The sequence below is a fragment of the Heterodontus francisci genome, chromosome 2 (genome assembly GCF_036365525.1).
Source record: "Heterodontus francisci isolate sHetFra1 chromosome 2, sHetFra1.hap1, whole genome shotgun sequence".
Lineage (NCBI taxonomy): Eukaryota > Metazoa > Chordata > Chondrichthyes > Heterodontiformes > Heterodontidae > Heterodontus > Heterodontus francisci.
In genome coordinates, this window is record NC_090372.1 from 70,324,533 (window position 1) to 70,347,799 (window position 23,267).

The 23,267-nt window shown below is 40.2% G+C and overlaps 1 protein-coding gene across 1 annotated transcript in view; it reads left to right on the forward strand.

Annotated features, from left to right (window-relative positions):
* Positions 1–3,891: 3,891 nt before the first annotated feature.
* The window catches only part of bcl2b (BCL2 apoptosis regulator b), a 176,246-nt gene continuing 156,870 nt past the window's right edge, over positions 3,892–23,267 (forward strand). The window contains exon 1 of the mRNA XM_068058898.1: positions 3,892–5,548. Coding sequence (XP_067914999.1) covers positions 5,063–5,548 — 486 coding nt within the window. The 5' untranslated portion in view covers positions 3,892–5,062. The remainder of the gene's footprint in view (positions 5,549–23,267) is intronic.

Below are 23,267 nucleotides of genomic sequence, written 5' to 3' on the forward strand. Positions count from 1 at the left end.
TACATCGCGTCATGCTAACGGAGGGAACAGTGATGAAATATGAAATGAACTGGAGCAATTATAAAATAAAAGTAAACAGTTGAACTAAGCTTCAAGAAAATGGACACTTTTCTCCCTGGCAACATGGAGGGAGAGGTCAGGTGATCCCCTCCTGTACTGCCAACAACATGCTTGTCTGTTGAAGACAGGACCATTATTAACATTTGGAATCGTCCTGAGGAGACAGATTGACAGATTGGTGTGAAATAACTCCTATTTATCAAAATGGACCACATTCAGACACCATTATGTAACAACGGTCCCCGCATCCTGGGAAATTTTATGAACACCCCAGGGGACAGCATCTTGAATCACCTAACTGAAACCAAAACCTGATAAGGTTTTACCTTAAAAGAAGTAACTTCTCTGAGAGGAAGAGTGAGACAGAAATGCATTCCAGCCAGAGAAGCTGTGAGATCAATCCAGCTAGGTAAGGAGCCCTGCCAGCACCATCTTTAAACTACTGAGACAGAGGGATTACAAGGTGACCTTGAAAACTCCCCATCTGAGAAACTGAACTAGGACTTCCACCACCAACTTCGGACTGAGTTTTAACCAAAGGAGTCTGTGACACTTCATCAATTCCAAGACAAAGAACATTCAGGCCTGCAACGTTGTTGAAAGCTCCTCCTGGAAAACCAAAAGGTTTTCAAGTGAACTCTCTTTATAACAATTGGACTCTAATTGCATGCTACTTTCTACCCTTTATCTTTTCTAAAAGTGGAAGTCACCCACACCATTTCCCACCTGTCTGTAACGAGCACAAACTCTGACTCGGGCAAACAAATTTAGGAGTTTGGGTCTGAAATGAGTCCTGGTCTCATTTCAATATAAGTCGATCTGAAAAATGCCCCAACCAATTTAGCTGTGGCTTGAACTCCCATGCAGATTGGGTGCAGGCCTCTGCACTACTAAATTTGTTATTATTGCACCCATTTTAGACTCATAAAACATATGCAACTATGTTAAATTTTGACCCCCATTTTTCTATCCTGCTCCCATTATTTTCCCTAACTGCTGAAACTTTGTGCTGGTTGGGAGGTTTTGGAGAACCAAGCCTTCCCAGTGTTACTGATTTAGACTGCTCCCAAAGGTGTTATTAGTTAGTATGTCTTTTGATTGCGCTGGTGAGTGTTCAGTATCTATCTGCTTTGATGTTAATGAACTCTATTATTATATACAAAGGATTCACAGGAGCCCCCCCGCAAGGCAATAATGCCAGTTGATATATTATTCTAAATTTAAAAAATACAGGGTACAGGACTTTTGGCCCGGATCAGTGTTTCATCATGTTTTGTTTGAACCTTTTAACTTCTTTGTGTCTCGTTTAAAACTAAAGCAGTGTAAAAAAAAACTAATATAATGCCTGCAGTGTTGTCCACAATTAGTTAATGGATATAAATTCTAATATTCATATTTATATATAAATAAAGAATGTGATGGAGTTTGGGAAACTCAAACTTGCTCAGCAGTGACCAGAGCTTGCATTACATCATGAGATGCATAGCAAAATTGAATGATAAATGTTGATATAGTAATTTACAATGGTAAATATTGACAGAAAAATGTAACTAAAACTCAAATACTGGAAGAATGTTTCTTTTCCATTCACAGGATGTGGACATGGTGGGGTCAGCATTTATTGTCTGTCCCTAACTGCCCTGAGTAAGTGGTGGTGAGCTGTCTTCTTGAATAGAACTGGATGACTTGCTAGGCCATTTCAGAGGGCAGTTAAGAGTCAACTACATTGCTGTGGGTCTGGAGTCACATATCGGGCAGAGTGAGTAAGGATGACAGATTTTCTTCCTTGAAGGATATTAGTGAACAGATGAGGTTTTACAATAATCCTGTAGTTTCATGGTCACCGTTACTGATACTAGCTTTTTATTCCAGGTTTTTTTCATTAATTGAATTTAAATTCCCCAACATGGTGGGATTTGAACTCACATTTCTGGATTATTAGTCCAGGCCTCTGGATTACTATTTGAGTAACATAACCACTATGCTACCGTACTCCGTATTTCTACAATTGAAGTACTACTTTGCTAAGTAATAACTGATGCTTGTTTCACAGACAGTAATTACTCGCAGTTGAATTTGTTCCAAAAAAATCTCACCTTTCTGGGCCATTAGTTGAAGTACTTGCATTCACTTAAAGAGCTTTGACTCATGTCAGTGATCACAGGTAGTATCTCCATAGGAAATACATTTTAAGTGTTGTTTTTCCTTCGCAGATGTGCATTGTTTTTGTGAATTGGAAACATGGGGTACTTTATTTAATTGGAATATGCAATGAAATAAAATCTGATATTACTGTAATTCAAATGACCTGCTTCAATAGTATTCAAGTTTAAATCATAAAATTTGAGTGAGAGAGGTAACTGTCCACAACTATTAATGAAAACTGTTGCTGTCAAAAAAATGGCTGAAAATGAAATAATATTGCTCTTCAGATGAAGTGCATATATCATTCATATTGGACAATCTCTCATGGCATTGCACATGGGGAATCGAAGCCAATTGTACTCTTCGAGTGAAGTGGGATTAGAGGGTAGGGAATAATCAGACCAAGGCATGCATATACAATTCAATCCTTATTTTAAAATCATACACTCAAATTTTTATATTTTTATGGAATACATTGATTTTTATATTATTTAGAATTAAATAGCAATACTTATGACAATTTGGGAAACATAGCTGATTAGAGCAGAGTAGTTTCTTTGCTGTAGAGTTGGGAGGGGCACGACTAAAGCACTGGAGCATCACCCCTTGTGGGAAGCTGCAATTGCAGTATAACACTTTACACTAACAGTTCCATTATAAGTGGAATTAGAATTTATCATAGGAAATTTTTGACCAGAAACTGTAACATAATGTGACGAGATTTTTCTAGTGAGGAAGGTAAGATTTTTCAATATATTATAGATATGGAATAATAGGCTGGACCATTGGTTGAAGTGTTATCCTGAGTATAATATATACTAATAATGCATGGGCCAGTAAATTATAGCCAAATGAAGTCAAATGCATTAGTTTGACCTCAGGGACATTTGATAATGATTTTATATGAATGAGGTGTATCCCTTTCCCGCTGACGGGGTCGGGTTTCTCTGTGTTCTAACTGTCCAAACTGAGGGATGTGACTGGTGAATGGACAATAGTGCGGGGTCGACTGTCCGGTGCGGCGATTTGATTGGTCTAAGGGATACCTGAACCCGCAAAGACAGGAAGCCTCCAATGGTTCCGATCGATGCGATAATACGATTCCAGTACCCAGCAGCCTGAAGGCTAACATTCGTTGAAGGATCTAAGTCTGGGTTCAGATGACAGTCAGGAACCACTCAAGCGATTTATATTATATGACTGGATTAATAAGGTACGGAATAGATCATTTCCTGACAATATAACATATAACTGAACTGTTAAGCTTACTGTCATCCACCTCCATTGCTCTTTCACACATATACACCGTGTTCTGTGCAATTCAGCACCCCCGTTGATAGTGAGAAAAATTGTTCAAACTTTATTTTTGAAATCGGTGTACAGTCCGTATACATACATAAACGAGTTTTGTGGAGTTCGCTGACAATGTTCATAATCCACCAGCGTTTTTCTTTTGCAGTTTATATCTTGCATCGAAACGGGAACCTATAACGCACTATTCGTTGGAAAGCATCGGCTCTGGAAACCTGTTTGTGCTATTCTTGTCCACATACTCCACCATGCCCGTATCCCCACGAAATGATTGATGAATTTGTGAATTACACTGAATTTTTTTTTTCATTTCTTTCCAACCCGTCAGAACAAGACAGACATGTTTTTAACTCGCTCATGTGAACGCTCAAGCTTGTACGACGTGAATTCGACTCCGTCCTCCGCCAGCACCAAGAGGAGTGAGGTCGGATTGCTGTCGCCGCCCATTTGGCGCCTCCCACTTTTATGGCAAGAAATTTTAGTGAATGAACATTTTGCAGCAGCACGATGACGTACAGGAAATTACGTGCTTTCGGGAGAAGAAAATGAAGTGTAGAGAGCGAAAATGAGAGAGATTTGTGCCCAATCTCGAGAGGGCTGAAGCAGTGAGTGACTGAGCCGTGCGGAGGAGAGGCGCGGAGCGGGGGGTGTAATCCAACCGCACCTCTCGCTGACTGCAGCCACTCTCGAAGTGACTGGGATCCACAGGACACACCTTCTCTTCCGGATTTTCAGGAGTCGGGGGACAGTGATCTGCGTTTTGCAGAGGATTTAGGAAGCGAAAATAAAGCCTCCGGGTGGGAGTACCCGAGCTCTCTGGCGGGATTGGCAAACTAACGACCCGTAATCATATCGAGAGGAGCTGCAGCAGCCCCAGATCCCCCGCCGCTCACTCAGGGAAACAGGCAGCTTCCCCCTCACCCCCAGACTGACCGACCGGCTGGGATTAGCGCTCCCTCATTGATGTCAAACAGACTGACACCCGCTCCCGCTACATCTACACGTCAGGTTTAGAAGCAACGCGGTTGAAGTCCGGCAGCAAAACCCCAGTTTTCACTCCATCGCATCGAGAGAGGGGGACAAAAAAGAACAATTCCTCTTTCCTTCAGCGGAGGGAGCTGAAAATCTCTTAAACTGCATCTACCGGGGTCACTTTCATATTGTCTTTCCAAATCAGACAGTAAATGTTTTGGAAAAAAATGTGTGGTTAAAATCAAATTTGCTGTCAACCAAGACGGAATTTATTATTCCAGCAGAGGAAGGTGGAATTAAATTAAAACGACTAACAGTTGGAACAAGAGCAAATTTTATTTGGAACAAGATTGAAAAAAAGTTAAAAAGGAGCATGTTTGAAGGAATAAAATCCAATTGAATAAGATTGAAGAGACGGAAAGCAGCCAAGTTGACACCTGAGAGAATACCAGCTCCTCTCCAATAAAGTGGATTTCGAAGGTGGTTCCAAGGATGTGCTGCTGTTGGCTGTGAAATAAGATTTTAACATTTTGATTTTGATTAATATCTAATCTTCTCCCCTGTCTTGATCGATATGTCGTACAGTAGCCGCGAGTTGGTTTGCCATTACCTGTATTACCGGCTCTCCCGACAGGGTTATGTGTGGGAGGAGCCCCTGGACTCGGCTAGCGGCTCCCCGACTCCCGGCAGCGGGAGTAGCTCCCGCCGGCCCCGGGCTGCTCCCGCTTCCTCCGCCGCCGCCGAGAAAGCTCACCGCGTCCTCCGGGAGGTGGGCGACAGCTTCGAGCGCCAGTACCAGCAGGAATTCGCCGACATTGCGCTGCAGATGCGCTTCGAGCCGGACACCGCCCGCGGGCGCTTTGAAGCTGTGGCCGAGGAGCTGTTCCGCGACGGAGTCAACTGGGGCCGGGTCGTGGCTTTTTTCGTGTTTGGGGGCACCCTGTGTGTGGAAAGCGTCAAGAGGAGGGACATGGAATCGCTCGTCGATAACATCGCCGCTTGGATGACTGCATACTTGGACAGCAGCCTCACCGACTGGATCCGCGCCAACGGAGACTGGGTATGTAAAAGTGACCAGCACGCGGTCCACCGCCCACTTGTGTGTGTTTGCGAGGATGTCAGCCTTGACTCTGTCTGTCTGCCCACCCACCTGCCCACCAGCATCATCTGCACAACTTTCCCCCTACCTGCAAGTAAGTGTGTGTGGCGGTCAGTTTCCTGCCCACTTGCATCACCTACGTACCTACCTACACAATAAAATATTTGCCTCTCAGACAACCTTTTGTTCCCACTTCCATCACCTACATATCTACCTACTCAGTATGTGCACTGCCTTTACATTCACCTACGTATCGTTTGTCTGGCCACTTTTTGTCTTCGCTTTCACCACCCACTGACAGTACCTGTGTGGGGGTTTGCAAATGTCTTACAAGCCATGTGTTTTTATTTCTTTGTATGCCTACATAAATGCAACTTCTTCTTGTATGGCATTATTGTTTATTCATATTTGTTCTAAAAATAATATTTCTGTTGGATCTTTAGTCTACGTTGTTTCTTCGGTCTACATTGTAATCGCATGGACCATTGCCATTCTCCCCCCGATTTTGTTTTATTCTTGTAAAAAACCGTTCAAAGGCTATAGAATCCATTCCTATTTGCCTGAAGAAAAACTCCTCGACTGTTTGCTGTTAGCTTTTTTAGGTATGTATTTATTTCTCGAAGTATAAATCATAGTGTGCCACTCCAAACCAACAGCAGTCAGATATTCCACGTGCTACGCAAAGAGTGTAAGTTGGAGTGATGACTTCATTCATTATATGTACAAGTTTGGTCTGTTGTTTGTTTGCATGTAGCCAACATGATGTGATGTAACAAAGACTGAAAACAGTATACATTCCAATAATCTTTTTAGGATTGTGTCTGACCTATAACTTAGTGTCTGTGGGATAGTCTGGTAGATTTGAAGTGATTACACTAAGTAAGCAGTTTGCATAACATAATTATCAACGACTGACATTTAATTTTTTTTTGTCAGGGATGTACACTCCAGTTTGAGTGCACTACTTACAGAATATTGCTATAATTTTCCATTGTTTTAATAAGACAGGACATCTTTTAAAATTTATTTTAATCTCTAATGGAAATACACTTTATAAAGTTTGCTTATCAATTAAAAATGATTAAGATTGTGAACAAAACACTTGTGTTTAATATTGCTGTTGAGCTCAATTTAATCACCTACTTATTATTAAGCCAGCATTATGTCTGGTTCTGGGTATTATTTTGCTCAACAACATATGTTCTTTGGGGGATTATGGTTTCTTCCCCCATCCTCCCTTGTACAAATCTTTGTGTGCTCTCCCTCCTACATCTAGACATCTGTCCACAAAAGATCTTATTTATATATTACCAGACATAGTGCATTGCCAAGGATGAATTCAAGGTAAAATCCAGATAAGTCATTTCTGTTGATGTAGTTATGCTATGTCAGGATATTGGACTTGTAGTACGTATGATTTCAATAATTAATCTTTCAGTTAAATCTTAGAAAACAATTATAGATGATCAGTTGCAAATGAGAATGTTCTTACATTTACTTCAGATTAATTTATGCAGCAAAACTGTTTTGAAATACCAAGTGTAAAGATTTACATAATCACCTTAAAGGTTAATTACATTTAGCTTCCAGATTGAGTGAATAATTGGTAAAGTAATGTCATTGGTATGTTAGAAAGACTTGCATTTATATAGCGTCTTTCATGTCCTCAGGATGTCCCTAAGCACATTGTAGATCAATGGCTACATACGAAAAGTAGTTCATTGTTGTAATGTAGGAAAGACATTTTTAAAAAATGTTTTCAAACTAACAAAGCCCCAGTCCAGGCTATTGATTACATTGATGCTCCCTTGTTAAGTTTTACAAGGGAAAAGGATTAGATAACCTTTTTATTCCTGTAATTTCTCTGTATTCCTGGCTTGAATGCTTGGTTATCTGAAAGAATGACTATACAATCATTCAAGGCACCAGTGCAAAGATCTTATATGAATAGAAAAGCTTTCTGATTTTTTTTTCTCACAAACATAGTCAGTCAGTGTCATTGCTGTCAGTTGTTTTACATTTGTCTTGTGACTTTTATTAAAAGGAGGAGTAAAACTATTTTGTTAAACAACATCGATCAAGTTGCCATATGTGTAGATATAGAATATATCTATATTCTATATGGATATAGAAGCAGAACAGGATTGAGGGTTTGCTGCTTACTGAACCTATAATTTTGTGCACTACTTGGGGTAGTGTGAAAGTCTTCTATCATCACCTTGCCCATACCCTACAGCACCCAAGACTAGTCACCAGATTATCAGTCCCCAATTCCTACAGCAGACAGGTGACTTTTACCTATTTACCTTTTGAGCTAATCACTAATTGTGTGATAGTTATCTGCAGCATTTATCTATTTTTCAATCTACAAATCCATTCCCTTATTAGTCTCTGCTCTATCTGCATCTCCTTTGATGGTGCAGCAAGTTAGGACTGTTCCCCTTAGAACAGAGAAGGTTCAAGATGATGAGAGGGTTTTATTGGAGTAGATAGGGAAAATATAGTTCCTCTGATGAGTTGGTCAATAACCAGAGGTCATAGATGGTCAAAGGTGGTAGAAGCTGATTTCATATATAATTTTAAAAGGGAGTTGGACAGGTACTTGAGGATGAAGAATTTATAGACAACAGGTGGGGATGTGGGACTGAGCAGGATTGCTGTTTCAAAGAGACAGCACAGGCATAATGGACTAAATGGCCTTCTGTGCTTTATATTGCTGTAAGTTTCTATGATTCTAACAATGATAAGATCATCCATGGAACCATGCCTTTCCAAAACACAAAGTTAATACGCCAATTTTCTGTACCACATTGTGACTGTGGTAAGTCTAAGCTTGGAGAGCAATTATGCTGCTATACCTAAAATTCTGAGGTTTTCAGATAGCTATTTACCTGAGTTTTTTTTAAACAATTTCCTTTTATATTAAAAAAGTGAATTGTTTTACTCCGATTCTATTGTAAAATTGCTACTTTTCAGTAGCTTGGCAAAAGTTTATAATTGCTTACTTGATTTATGTCTGAATTACTCTTTTAAATATTGCTTTTGTTGTATATCTTAGTTTTTGATCTCCAATCTTTAAACTGATAACTCTGATTAGTACAATATAAATTCCTAGAATTTTATTTTTATGGCATGGGATGAAGAAAAGAGATCTGGTCAAGTTATTTCCAATTCTGGCCCACCTGTATTGGAAGATGTTCAAGTAGAACAATCAAATAAACTATGGAAAATTTGCATATGCAAATGATGTAGGTGGTACTGTACATTCTGAATTGACTAGATTGAATGTATCTTCAATTTTTTTGTGTTTAAGGAGATGATTGCATCAATTATGAGTACATCTGTTCCATTGGAACATTTCAGTGACCAAAACTTTTACTAGAAAGTTTAAAAATAATTTTCATCTCCGTTTGTATACAGGTAAAAATATTTGTTTTGTAAACCACAATGGTTTATGTTTAACATCATTAATTTTACTGTGGGTAGTGTTAGAATGGTATGGTAATTTCTATTTAAAGCCATGCCTCGGTGGCAACCACTTGAAACTGTACATATGCTATGTCGTATTATCAAATAATCTGCTTGTTAGTTTGCTGATACTTGATTGCTGAATGATTGCCGCAAATCAGCTGAACAAGGATAATCAATAGGCATCATTACTTACAATGGAAATAAAAGTATAAAGTTGCAGATTGTTATTTAGGAATAAGTAGGATGATCTACAGGAACAAAATAATGGTTTTTACTATTTGTAAACCTAGTCTATTATGTTTAGACTTTTTTCTTAGTCTTTAGTTGAAATACTGGAAATGTCTTTGCCATGTGAGCATTCAATTGGAGGACCCAGCTAAGGTGGTTTAACAGCTTTTGCAGCAAAATCTTGGTGTGTTTGTATGACAATATAACAGTTGCAGCACAGTGACTTAAACATGTATGCTGTATTTTTACTGCAAACTGTTATCTGTCCAAATAGTGTTTGAAATCAAATTATTTTGAGTTTAGAGAGCTTGGGTAAAAGAAGATCTAATAACCCACAAGTGACACTGTTATAAGTAAACAGCTATCACCGTTCCTCACTGTGCATTCTATTTTATTTACTGGAGCTATGTAGATTACTAAATTCAAACTGTCATGTTAGGCCCCCATCTGCCAAAGAATGAGGCACATTAATTTTGTCATGAACTTTGATTTTAAACTGTTACTTGAGCGAGGAAATGACTTGTTAAACAGATCAGCCATGGCTGGAAAAGACATTTGCATATTAACAGACAGTGCTTGTGTAGACAAAGGACCATTCCCTGACACATTCAACTCACAATGGATGTTGATCACCGACAGTGAGGGGGTGGGGAAGCGAATTCCAGCGCCTGCTGGGGTGATGCAATCTACAGGGGCCAGGACTGGTTGGAACAGCTGGTGACATGAATAACTGGCTGTTCCAGGGGTCTTTTGAACTAGCCACAGAGAGTTTGAACTGAGAAAGACTGTTTGCTTCTGGACTGAGAAGATCTCTCCTGTCTGCTCCCATCTCTTTCTCACAAGCCTCTGAATCCACTGAAGACACATGAACCCCAAGAGAGAAAAGTCTGCTACAGCGAACAAAGTTTAAGAAGAATACTGGGCCCCAACAAAAAGCAAGATCTACGTACAATCGAGGACTTTACAGTGAGCTCGAAGAATCGAAACAAAAACTCTTCAGATATTGCCTCAAACTTTTCCACTTTATTTTTTCCCTTCTCTTTTCTGTCTCTATTTGCATGTGTGTATCGCGTATGCATGCTAGCGTGGGCTTGTCGTGTATCTGTAGGCGTTAACCGAATTAAAGTTTAAGTTTAATAAATTTCAACTTTTCTTCTTGAAACCTAAGAAAACCTGTTTGTGCTGGTTTCTTTACCTTATAATTGGAAAGCGGTGAACAAGGTTTCACCAAGGGGGAGCTAAAAACACGGTGTGTTTAAAATTAAACTCTGTTACGGTAAGACCAGGTGAAGGCTGAGAGGGACCCCTAGACCCCTCTCTCACCTGGTCGTAACAAAACTATAAAACGATTTCTCTAAATCCTGAGTAAAGAAAAAGCTATTACAAAGAACGTTGGGATTTATGTCCTGATATAGTGTTAGTGTGAAGAGGCAGCTTTATACAACTGGAATGTTGATGCCTAAGCAGCCTGCTACATTAGAAATGTAGATTTTTTTAGTCTGAGATTTTTTTCCTTTTAAATCCCTCCATTCAAATTTTTCCAGATTTATTAGAAAAAAAGAGATGCTTTCTGCAATAATTAGCAGTTCACTGTATCCACGTGTTATGATTTAATTAGTGGATGGGTAATTATGTTTCAGAAAACTGCACTGCATCTATATCCTGCTGTATTTAATTATTTGGAATAGTTCAGAACCATGGAATAATATGGCACAGAAGAAGGACATATTACCCATTGTGTCTGTGTTAGCTCTTTGAAAAACCCACTGTTTTCGGAGGGGGTGGCATTGGGGAACTGATCTAAGTTATTTCCAATCCAATATTATCTATGTTTTTGAACTGAATTTAGTTTAGAAAAATATTGTAAGTTTAAGTATAGGCAAACCACTGAGTGGTTTCTCTGACATTCTTTACTATTGGAAAGAAAAACTAAAAGCAGCAGTACAGATTTAACAACAAAATGTTTTAGGTACAACTGAGTAAAGAAGTGTCTACATTTTATTCCAAAAATAATACAGCAAATTTGTGTGCTTTCTTGAAGCTTCTGTTTTGAATATGATGGATTTTCATCTAATATGTTCTGTAGAAATGTAGTGTGGACAAATATAGGAACACCTGGGTAGCACATACTTACATAAAATTTGCATAGGTGTGGAGGAGGATATTATATCCAGAGAATGGGTATTTACAAGTGAATAATTTGCATTTTATCAATTAGCATTTATTGTCCTAGTGCTCTGTCGCAAAATTGATCGAAGGGAAATACACCAATATAGCACATAGAGGATGCTATTTTTAATCCTCTTCTGTCTGTGAGGAAGCCCTGACCAAGTAACTCTCCAACTATAAAACTGCCTCCTGAGTGAAGAGATTTTCCCAATAAACTGGTCATAGTGAATTTATTGATGCATCTAGTGTGAAAAATTTGTAATTACTTAACTTTAAAAAAAAGTCTACAGAATATATGTTTACCTTGTTGAATTAGTTGCAGTGGTTTGTATTTTTAATGGAGAGGTTTGCATGAAGTGTGAAAAAGCATAGTAGTGTTGAACAGTATCTGTTGCAAGTGATTCTTGAGAACATACAGGCTGAAGAGGGCATTGAATCTATTGGAGAAATTGAATGTTTCGACCCCCATCTCTTTCTGTTTTTAGAGTTAGATTGTCTGCTCATGGCGTAGTCTGAAGGTTTAATGGCCCTACTTTAAAACAGAACCTATAGCGTTAGCAGCACAATTTCTCTGATTTTTTTTCCCTTCCTAGATGCTACTGAGATTAGAATCGTGTACAGAACTTTTAGTCTCCAGTTCTGTTTTCAATGTTGTGGCATAAAGTAACACTAGGTTTGCTGCAGTTGTTTACCTTTTTTTAGAGCAGTCAGCTGAGCGTGCATGAGTAAGAATGTGTGACTGAGACAACATGCTGCTGTCACTTAGTCAGACCCAATGCTGGGTGACCACTTAAAAGGTAAACAAATGCAATAAAATTAATGTTACTACAATCTGTCATTCAACAAGATTCAGTTCCCACTTCTTGCTAGTGTGATCTTTGGAAACTACTTTAGAATTAAAGATTTTTGTTGCTGTAGGGGAGTAATTTTCATTCACTAAAATATTTGCAGATGAAAAGATACTGAAATTTCAGTAAAGTTGCACAGGTAAAAAAGTGTCCATAAAGAAATTTATCACAGCTTTATGTTCTTGGAGTTTTACTTGATAGTTATCAATGTCTCTGAGGGAAGTCCAAAAATTGGACAGAGCACATGATGAGTTGTGATGTGTGGAAGGCACAATCTCAGAGCTGAATGGTGTAGGTACAATTTGAGCTCTTTATTTGTGTGCATAGCAAAATTCAGATTCCAGAGGCAGACCCCTGTCTCTTTGATTTGAAGCATTCGGATGCCTTGAATGGGAGGAGTGTGCCACAGAAGTAACAAACACCCTTTTACTGAGGTGCTGCATGAGTTAACCACCATGCACTCCTATCTTTTCTGTTCATGCTAACACCAATGATCACATTATTTACACTATTTCGAAGCAACAGATAAACGGAAGATAAGCCACAAGACAAGACTTGACTTACATAGAACTTAAAACGGTAAAAATAATAGTGTTCAAAATCTTCAAGTCCTTTTTATAAAGCTTTTGACTGAGTGTTTGGTGAATATGATGTTGATGGACCTCTGCTACATGGAGTTCCACCTCGATGTTGCAATATGGTACCTAAAGGTTGAAACAAGGGAGCTAGGAACTAGGGAAAGCTAAGTTCTTGATGCATGCTTTTGCCACCCTCGATCAAAGCAGTTCTTTTTCCAAGTCAGGCAACTTATTACTAATTTTTTTTTCCCTTTTCAGATTGTAGAGTGTGAATTGTACCCTTTCAATCTTGACAGGTTTCACATTTGTTTTTGCCATTCAACTCAAATAGCTGGTTCAGAGAACAACTCTTAAATGAACTTTATGCATTTGCAGGCTTTGCATGATTTCAACATTTCAAAGCTAGATGAGAAATCCTGATGCATTTAACATTTAATACCTACCCTCTGAGAGACTTATATAGTCACTACAGACATGTGTATATATATTTCTAGACAGTATTTGTGTATTACTTTAATTTGCTGCTAACACAAGAATTCTTTTCAAACAGGTTAAGAATGTTTACTTATACGTTTACAGCATATTTAGATTCATAATGTATTGGCTCATCTAAGATTTCATATAACAGAAAAAATGGATATAGTGAGTTGGATGGGACGTTCCCAGCCCCTTGTCTCATTTTGATGTCAAGCCACCAATTGAAACCTGGCCTGCTGACCAGAGGTAGACCAATGACAAAAAGACTCAAGTCAAAAATTACTTTTTTGGGAAATCCCCAGGATGTTTTGATGCAATTTGGTGTCTTTTAGCTTCTAATCTCAAGCAGAAGCAGGGAGGTCTAATATAGAGTTACAGACCTGAAAGCCTTGCAACTCCTAGAGTCATAGAGTTATACAGTACAGAAACAGGCCCTTCAGCCCATCGTGTCCATGCCATCAAGCACCTATCTATTCTGATCCCATTTTCCAGCACTTGGCCCATAGCCTTGTATGCTATGGTGTTTCAAACGCTCATCTAAATACTTCTTAAATGTTGTGAGGGTTCCTGCCTCTACCACCCCTTCAGGCAGTGTTTATAGATGCTCCCATTTTTTAGATGTAGTCTTAAGGTGCCTGGGGTTCCCTATATGTCATACGAACAATACATCTCCATGCGTTGTGACTGATCAGGCAACCAGAGAAGAAAATCTAGCCTGAAATGATTTTATGGTTTGAGCAACCTGTGGAAGTAAGATTGAGCTCTGCTTCCATTGCACCCATCTCATTTTATACCTGATCTGCATTGAGTTAAATGCACTATCACAGAAACTGCACTGAACTCATCTCTGAATGTGTTTCACAGTTTGCAGTGCCAAAAGCTTTGATAGTGTCTTTGGGAAGCACTTTTGTAAATACTTGCATTCTATCAAGCTATTCACTATCAAAGAAGCTCAAAACGCAATACCTAATAGTAATCTGGCACTGTTAATATTGAATATTTTATACTATGTGTCTTATGCATGTTCATTTTATATTTGGAAATAAACCTCCTGGAATGCACTTTCAACTTAATATGAATATGGGCTTCAATTCAATGAGATAATTTTATCTGGTTTCCCACAAGTATCAAATTCTCTGTCTGAGGCTATTCATACTAGCTGAAAAGTAAACAACCTTGCATTTACTGGAACAAATAACTTCTATTGGGTGAAAACAAGTTGTCTTAAAAGATTTTCTTTAGAAAATGCAGCAGTGGTTTTGTGGAAAAGGGGAGTGGGTGTGGTGGTTGATACCAACTGAGCTGGTTGGAGGATGCACATACGTGTGTGTGTGTGTACGTGTGTGTGTGTGTGTGTATGTGTGTGCGTGTGTGTGTGTGTGTAAGGGGGGGGGGGGTTGCTCGCATAAGGGAGAAGCAGCAAAAAATTTTTTGCAAATGTTGAGAAAAGCGATTATTGGGACATGGAAAGAAACCACTGATAAAATAATTGGAAAAGAAAGTGTGGGTTGTTGCTGCAAACCTCCTACTCAACTCAACAACCCATAAAACACCTACATCTGATATTTGATTTGTTTTCTTACTCTGAGATCATGCTTTTGGATGTGGTGTAGGGCACTGTGCCACGTGAAAGCAATGACTAAACTGTTTTTGTTTACTTTTTTTCTTACTGAATGCTGCTTAGAATAAGGCTGTTTATAAGGTATTTCATGGAAATTGGTTGTATGCAAATAATTTTATTGAACAAGTGCTGGTCTGTTCATTTAACGTTGACTTGGAAAAGCAGAAAAAATTTGTTCAAAGAAAGCATTCAGAAACGTTCTGGAAGAAATCCAGAATAGTTCACAATTGCAGAATTAGCACAAAATGTTTTGAATACAGTTTTTCAAATGGAATTTTCTTAGATAATTTTTCATGATTACAGAACTTTGACACCTGTTTGAATTGACTTGAACTCCCAGATATGCAGAGCAACAAGACATAATTTTTTCCCCCCATTTTGGGCTATTCTGGAGTGCCCTACGGTAACCTCAGTTGCAGGGCAAAGTGAATGGTAACATACGTCACAGTCAATACTTTGTCAAGTACCTGGAAAATGGTCCTGCATCTCATAGTAAAGTTTTTTGGGTTCAATGCAGTCTTTTTTTTTCTCTGCTGTGCTCTTACACAGTCGAGCTGCTGTTCAAACGTTTAATTTGCAATTTTTTTAAAGGTTTTGTTTATCTGTAACAATTCATTTTTGATGATCAGATAACTTCTCTGGAATAGGAAAAATATAAACAAGACAGTTATTACTTTCGTATGGTGTAGTGACCTGCGCCACATCCAGAAACAAGATAAACTTGTAGCATAACAAAACATATTTATTACATTTAATTATTTATTTTACTAATTGATCTCCTGTGGCGTTTCTCACTGTTAATCTGTGTGTTTTTGTGTAAACCTATTCCAAGCTGGAAATTAGAGCACAGCAGAGGTTGGATGGAGCAGCCAGTGTAGCAGAAATGAGGGTTGAAGCAGCTTACAGAATTGTAAAATGATGTCCAATGGAGCAAGAGGAAAGCAGTTGATGTGATGAACTGTGATGGCAGCTGCTCTAGAAGAACATGTTCTCCCTCCAACATTTACAATCAAAAGGCTGTATTTGGGAGAAACAGTTTTTCTTTTCCTTCAATCAAAAAGTTGGGATGCATGCTTAAAGCAGCAAACCTTTTTTGATAGTCAAGACTGTCACAATTTCCTGTTTGTAAGACCCCTCTCCTTTTTTTTGTTTAGTAGTATACTAAAATGGATGTGCCAGTCTCAAGATTATGGAATTGATGAGCATCTCAGTGGTTGAAAGTTCAAGTCATAATTTGTGAAATTTAATTTAATGAATATGGTAATTTGTGGGCCAGAGAAAATAACTGAAAGTTGCCAGAACCCAAATGGTTCACTAATGTACTTCAGGGAAGGGAGCTTGCCAGCCCTATTGATTCAACATAAATTGTGATTCAAATATGTGATTTGACTATTAATGCCCTCTGAAGTGGCCTAGGTAAGCAAATTGCTGTTAAGTGCCAATTTGCTTGTTATTGAAATGACCAAGGCATTATATCAGTCTTCAGACTGAAGAGCATCTCAGTTTAGTTGACCCTTTAAAGTCCTGCTCCCTAACATCTGGGAGCTGTTTAGAGATGAGCCAAGTAACAGCCTAAAATAATTGTATTCACAGAATCATGTCTGTCAGCCAACATTTTGGGTATATCCTGGCTCACAGTCAAGCAAGATAGGGAGCAGCTATCATGGTATGCAGTGAGGTGAGAGTGACCCTGAGAATCATGAACGTTGACTCTAGATCCCACGAAATCTTGTGGCTTTGGGTCAAACATGTCCAGGAAACCTGCTGATTACTTATCAGTACCTTGGCTGGGAGCACAGACCGTACCAAGGTTACATATAGCCGCGTTCAGCCTTTGGTGGCTATTTGTGCCTTCAATTCTTACTTACGAGCCCTAGACAATGGCACTAGTCCATGAGGTCTGGCCTGAAACGTGGTCTATTGATGCCATGTGTAGGGCATAATTTCATTCCTTTGAGAAGATGTATGGCTCAAATTTATACCTTTTATATAATGACTAACAAGCTTTTTGCTTTTGAAAAAGGATTTTATTAAAGGATAACTGGCTCATTGTACAGTCTGCTTTTTAAGCATGATTGCAATAGGAGGTTATCCTTATGCGGAACAAAATCATAAACCTTCTTTAAAAAGAATGGGTTAAGAATTTTGTTACTTATAGTGCGTGGACCATTCTTATAAGTTACTTTAGCCTGCACTAAAATTTAAAAAATGAATGGACAAATGAATCAACAATATGAAAGCATATGTTTGGTTTTCCTTTTAATGCTTATAATTCGCCCATCTAAACTTATAAGACCAAATTTTCTGGGAAAAATAAGGGTGTCTAAGCGACACATGCCGTTATTAATGCACAAATTGGTCAGCAACTTGTCGTGAGGAAGAGAAACCCATGAGTTGTGAATTGGCACCAGTTACCGGTCTGTTTGAGTTGCACCACTGTTGGCTTTGTGAAAATGGCATCTTACACTCAACCGCTCTGTGATTTTCATGAACTTGCTGCATTTGCACATTATCATTGAACTTGCCACAAGAAATTGAGTCTAATAACTAATAGCGTAGGTACCCTTTAAACTGTGATAATTTTTAATGACTACCAATTAACCTCTCTTGCCCAGAAAGTAAAAAATTAGAAGTGTGGATTTTCCTTCCTTCACATTATAAATTGTTTTAAGAAATTATAAAAATGTCAGTTTTTTTCTGTTTCTTCTCAGTACAATCTTTCTTTCCCTTTATTTCTTTTTCTGTACCTAATTTGACATTTAATTCACCATCCTTCTCAGTTCTTCCTCTGTTTATTTCTGAAATCTTAAATCTCTTTGGTTAAGGAGGTACACTGTTGGGCTTGTTGTTCATCAAGGTCCCTGATGCCCTGTTGCCCCCTCCCTGTGCTGTTATCAGCTCATACTTCCAGCAACTTTGTTGACAACATTTTTAAAAACCTAAATGTGCAAGAACAAGTCTGATTAACAGAGCATGTCATGAGATGCCCCGCTCCAGCAAAATCTGGTTGTTAACATTTTTTCTGTTGGCTATGGGTTTAATCATTTAATGTTGTGATGATGTCCAGTCACTTGGTAGTCATTATCAGTCTCCATCTACTATTTTGGAATCAACTCCATATACTTAATTGCTGTAGGTATTCCAACTTGTAGGGCTCAATATACTTCCATCAGCAAAGTGTAGCTAACTAGGCATCTTGTATGTTCTTCCTGACTCCTGTGACAGTAATCCTGGGACAAATTCAGGCAGTAGTGCTTTATCCAAATCAAGTGGAAGACTTTCCCTGTCATTTCTCTTCAGCCGTGATCAACAGGATTTGGGTTTACAAGGAAATTCTCAATGCATTGATTCCAGATTTGGGCCTAGTGATTGACACAGAAGCAGTGTTTGCATAGGTACAGAGCAGAAAAGGGCAAGTGGTGGGAATTAGTATCATCATTCTTAGTACCTTCTTAGTTCTTAGTACTCATTCTTAGAGTTTGTACTTTAACTCATCCTTATCACCTTTAGAAATGTACATGATGCAAATAAACCTGAGGAATTAAGCCCGACTACCCCGAGCTGCTGGAATGTCTCAGTATTCTTAAATACTTTATCAGCAATATTCCAAGGCCAATAAACACATTCATTTTATGCAACCACTGTATTTCATATAAGACAATTAGATATACAAATGTTTGCCCATGTTGTGTTGATAACCTTTTTGATGTAAATACGTTCATGCAATTTTTTTGCCTCATTTTCCTGTTGCATTTGAGAGAATTTTAGCAATGAAAGCCAGGCATAAGAGGAAGGCATCTGCATTTTCAGGCAATTATTGCTTCATAGTCAGATCAGGATACATCTGTTGTATGGAAGAAGATTTGGATATCTGTTTCCTCCTGTGTGCTTTTACACTATAACTGTAGCACCAGCTTGCTTCGCTTTAACTACAGCTATAGTTGAAATGTAGCCCTTACTGGAGTTGGGGCTGTGCAGCAGAACAAGAAACAGTGGGACAGGTTCTTACTGCCTAATTTGCATTAGACAAATTGGTACAAAGCCAAAATCACTTTGTATTACTGCTAAGCTTGTAGTGTAAGTGCAACCTCAGATCTGTCTCTCTGCAACTTTATACTTCTAAAAGTCATCTCCACAAAGAACAACAAAACCTTCCCACAGAACTTTCCTCTGAGCTTTGGGTGCTTCTGGGTTCCAAGGAAGAAGTTAATTTTACCTGTTAGGAACTTCCTTCACTGTTAGAATTTTGACACAGGGCGATGTTCCTGAACTGTAACCCTGCTTCTAATCCTCTATTACATCTGTTTTCATAATATATTCTTCCCTCTACACATCAAACACTGAATCTTTCACTACCTGGCCCTTTTGCAGGGCATCGACTGCTAAATCTTCACATGTTCTGTGGTCTACTTTGGACTTCTGTACAAGATTTATACAGGCAGTGACTCTGCAGGCAAGATGTTTCTTTGTATTTTCATGAAAAGACTGACGTCAGATTCATCTATTGTAACTAAGGCCCACAGCAAAGAACCGAATGGACACACCACCACATCTCACTTTTAAATTTCTGTGTGCCAATTCACATCAACCTTCAAAATGACCTCTTTGCTACCATTTGTACAAGACGTTTCTACTTGCGATTCATGCATCACCTTTGAATGCAAGATTATATCGTACAAAGTAGCTGGATTGCTTTAAGCCATTGTTCCCTGTATGTCTGATGTGCTTTTCTCCTGCATCATGCGCATGTGTAAGATCTGCAGCATTGTCAGGTGGTATAACCTTACCAGTTAATCAGGCTATTATTTTTGGTAGCTCATCACTGAATGGGTTGATTTAGTTGACTTCAGGAATTTCTCCGAGAGTTTTAACATTAGCTTTGTCTTATTGAGACCGTTGTTTTCTGAACGTCTTTGTGATAATAGGAATTGAATGAATTGAATGATAACATCTTAAAGCTCTTTTAGAAAAGTGTATTTGTAATCTTTTGTAAGGTAGTCGCTACTGATGGTTTGCTGTGGCACTTTTTTTTTATTCATTCAGGGATGTGGGCGTCACTGGCCAGGCCAGCATTTATTGCCCATCCCTAATTGCCCTTGAGAAGATGGTGGTGAGCTGCCTTCTTGAACCGCTGCAGTCCATTTGGGATAGGTACACCCACAGTGCTGTTAGGAAGGTAGTTCTAGGATTTTGACCCAGCGAAAGTGAAGTAACGGCGATATAATTCCAAGTCAGGATGGTGTGTGACTTGGAGGGGAACTTACAGGTGATGGTGTTCCCATGTATTTGCTGCCCTTGTCCTTCTAGTTGGTAGAGGTCGCGGGTTTGGAAGGTGCTGTCTAAGGAGCCTTGGTGCATTGCTGCAGTGCATCTTGTAGATGGTACACACTGCTGCCACTGTGCATCTGTGGTGGAGGGAGTGAATGTTTGTAGATGGGGTGCCCGTCGAGCGGGCTGCTTTGTTCTGGATGGTGTCGAGTTTCTTGAGTGTTGTTGGAGCTGCACCCATCCAGGCAAGTGGAGAGTATTCCATCACACTCCTGACTTGTGCCTTGTAGATGGTGGACAGACTTTGGGGAGGCAGGAGGTGAGTTACTCGTCTTAGGATTCCTAGCCTCTGACCTGCTGTAGTAGCCACGGTATTTATATGGCTATTCCAGTTCAGTTTCTGGTCAATTGTGGCCCCTAGGATGTTGATAGTGGGGGATTCAGCGATGGTAATGCTGTTGAATGTCAAGGGGAGATGATTAGATTCTCTCTTGTTGGAGATGGTCATTGCCTGGCACTTGTGTGGCGTGAATGTTACTTGCCAGTTATCAGCCCAAACCTGGATATTGTCCAGGTCTTGCTGCATTTCTACACTGACTGCTTCAGTATCTGAGGAGTCACGAATGGTGCTGAACATTGTGCAATCATCAGCGAACATCCCCACTTCTGACCTTATGATTGAAGGAAGGTCATTGATGAAGCAGCTGAAGATGGTTGGGCCTAGGACACTACCCTGAGGAACTCCTGCAGTGATGTCCTGGAGCTCAGATGATTGACCTCCAACAACTACAACCATCTTCCTTTGCGCTAGGTATGACTCCAGCCAGCGGAGGGTTTTCCCCCTGATTCCCATTGACCTCAGTTTTGCTAGGGCTCCTTGATGCCATACTCGGTCAAATGCTGCCTTGATGTCCAGGGCAGTCACTCTCACCTAACCTCTTGAGTTCAGCTCTTTTGTCCATGTTTGCACCAAGGCTGTAATGAGGTCAGGAGCTGAGTGGCCCTGGCAGAAGCCAAACTGAGCAGGTTATTGCTAAGCAAGTACCGCTTGATGGCACTGTTGATGACACCTTCCATCACTTTACTGATGATAGAGAGTAGGCTGATGGGACGGTAATTGGCCGGGTTGGATTTATCCTGCTTTTTGTGTACAGGACATACCTGGGCAATTTTCCACATTGCTGGGTAGATGCCAGTGTTGTAGCTGAACTGGAACAGCTTGGCTAGGGGCGCGGCAAGTTCTGGAGCACAGGTCTTCAGTACTATTGCCGGAATATTGTCAGGGCCCGTAGCTTTTGCAGTATCCAGTGCCTTCAGTCGTTTCTTGATATCACGCAGAGTGAATCGAATTGGCTGAAGTCTGGCATCTGTGATGCTGGGGACTTCAGGAGGAGGCCGAGATGGATCATCAGCTCGGCACTTCTGGCTGAAGACTGTGGCAAATGCTTCAGCCTTATCTTTCGCACTGATGTGCTGGGCTACCCCATCATTGAGGATGGGGATATTTGTGGAGCCACCTCCTCCAGTTAGTTGTTTAATTGTCCACCACCATTCACAGCTGGATGTGGCAGGACTGCAGAGCTTAGATCTGATCCGTTGGTTATGGGATCGCTTAGCTCTGTCTATCGCATACTGCTTACGCAGTTTGGCACGCAGATAGTCCTGTGTTGTAGCTTCACCAGGTTGGCACCTCATTTTGAGGTATGCCTGGTGCTGCTCCTGGCATGCCCTCCTGCACTCTTCATTGAACCAGGGTTGGTCTCCTGGCTTGATGGTAATGGTAGAGTGGGGGATATGCCGGGCCATGAGGTTACAGATTGTGGTTGAGTACAATTCTGCTGCTGCTGATGGCCCACAGCGCCTCATGGATTCCCAGTTTTGCATTGCTATATCTGTTCGAAATCTATCCCATTTCACACGGTGTTAGTGCCACACAACACGATGGACGGTATCCTCAATGTGAAGGCGGGACTTCGTCTCCACAAGGACTGTGCGGTGGTCACTCCTACCAATACAGTCATGGACAGAAGCATCTGCAGCAGGCAGATTGGTGAGGACGAGGTCAAGTATGTTTTTCCCTCGTGTTGGTTCCCCCACCACCTGCCGCATACCTAGTCTAGCAGCTATGTCCTTTAGGACTTGGCCAGCTCGGTCAGTAGTGGTGCCACCGAGCCACTCATGGTGATCGACAAGTCCCCCACCCAGAGTACATTTTGTGCCCTTGCCACCCTCAGTGCTTCCTCCAAGTGCTGTTCAACATGGTGGAGTACTGAGTCATCAGCTGAGGGAGGGTGGTAGGTGGTAATCAGTAGGAGGTTACTGTGCCCATGTTTGACCTGATGCCATGAGACTTCATGGGGTCCAGAGTCGATGTTGAGGACTCCCAGGACAACTTCCTCCCTATTGTATACCACTGTGACACGACATACCCAGGGATAGTGATTGCAGTGTCTGGGCCATTGTCTGTAAGGTATGATTCCGTGAGTATGACTATGTCAGGCTCTTGCTTGACTAGTCTGTGGGACAGCTTTCCCAACTTTGGCACAAGCCCCCAGATGTTGGTAAGGAGGACTTTGCAGGGTCGGCAGGGCTGGGTTTGCCGTTGTTGTTTCCGGTGCCTGGGTTGATGCCGGATGGTCCGTCTGGTTTCATTCCTTTTTATTGAATTCGTAGTGGTTAGGTCCAACTGAGTGGCTTGCTAGGCCATTTCAGAGGGCATGCAAGAGTTAACCACATTGCTGTGGGTCTGGAGTCACATGTAGGCCAGACCAGGTAAGGACAGCAGATTTCCTTCCCTAAAGGACATTAGTGAACCAGATGGGTTTTTACAACAATCGACAATGGTTTCATGGCCATCATTAGACTAGCTTTTTAATTCCAGATTTTTTTATTAATTAACCTCAAATTCCACCTTCTGCTGTGGTGGGATTGGAACCCATGTCCCCAGAGAAATACCCTGGGTCTCTGGGTTACTAATCCAGTGATAATACCACTATGCCACCGCCTACTCCATGGAACTT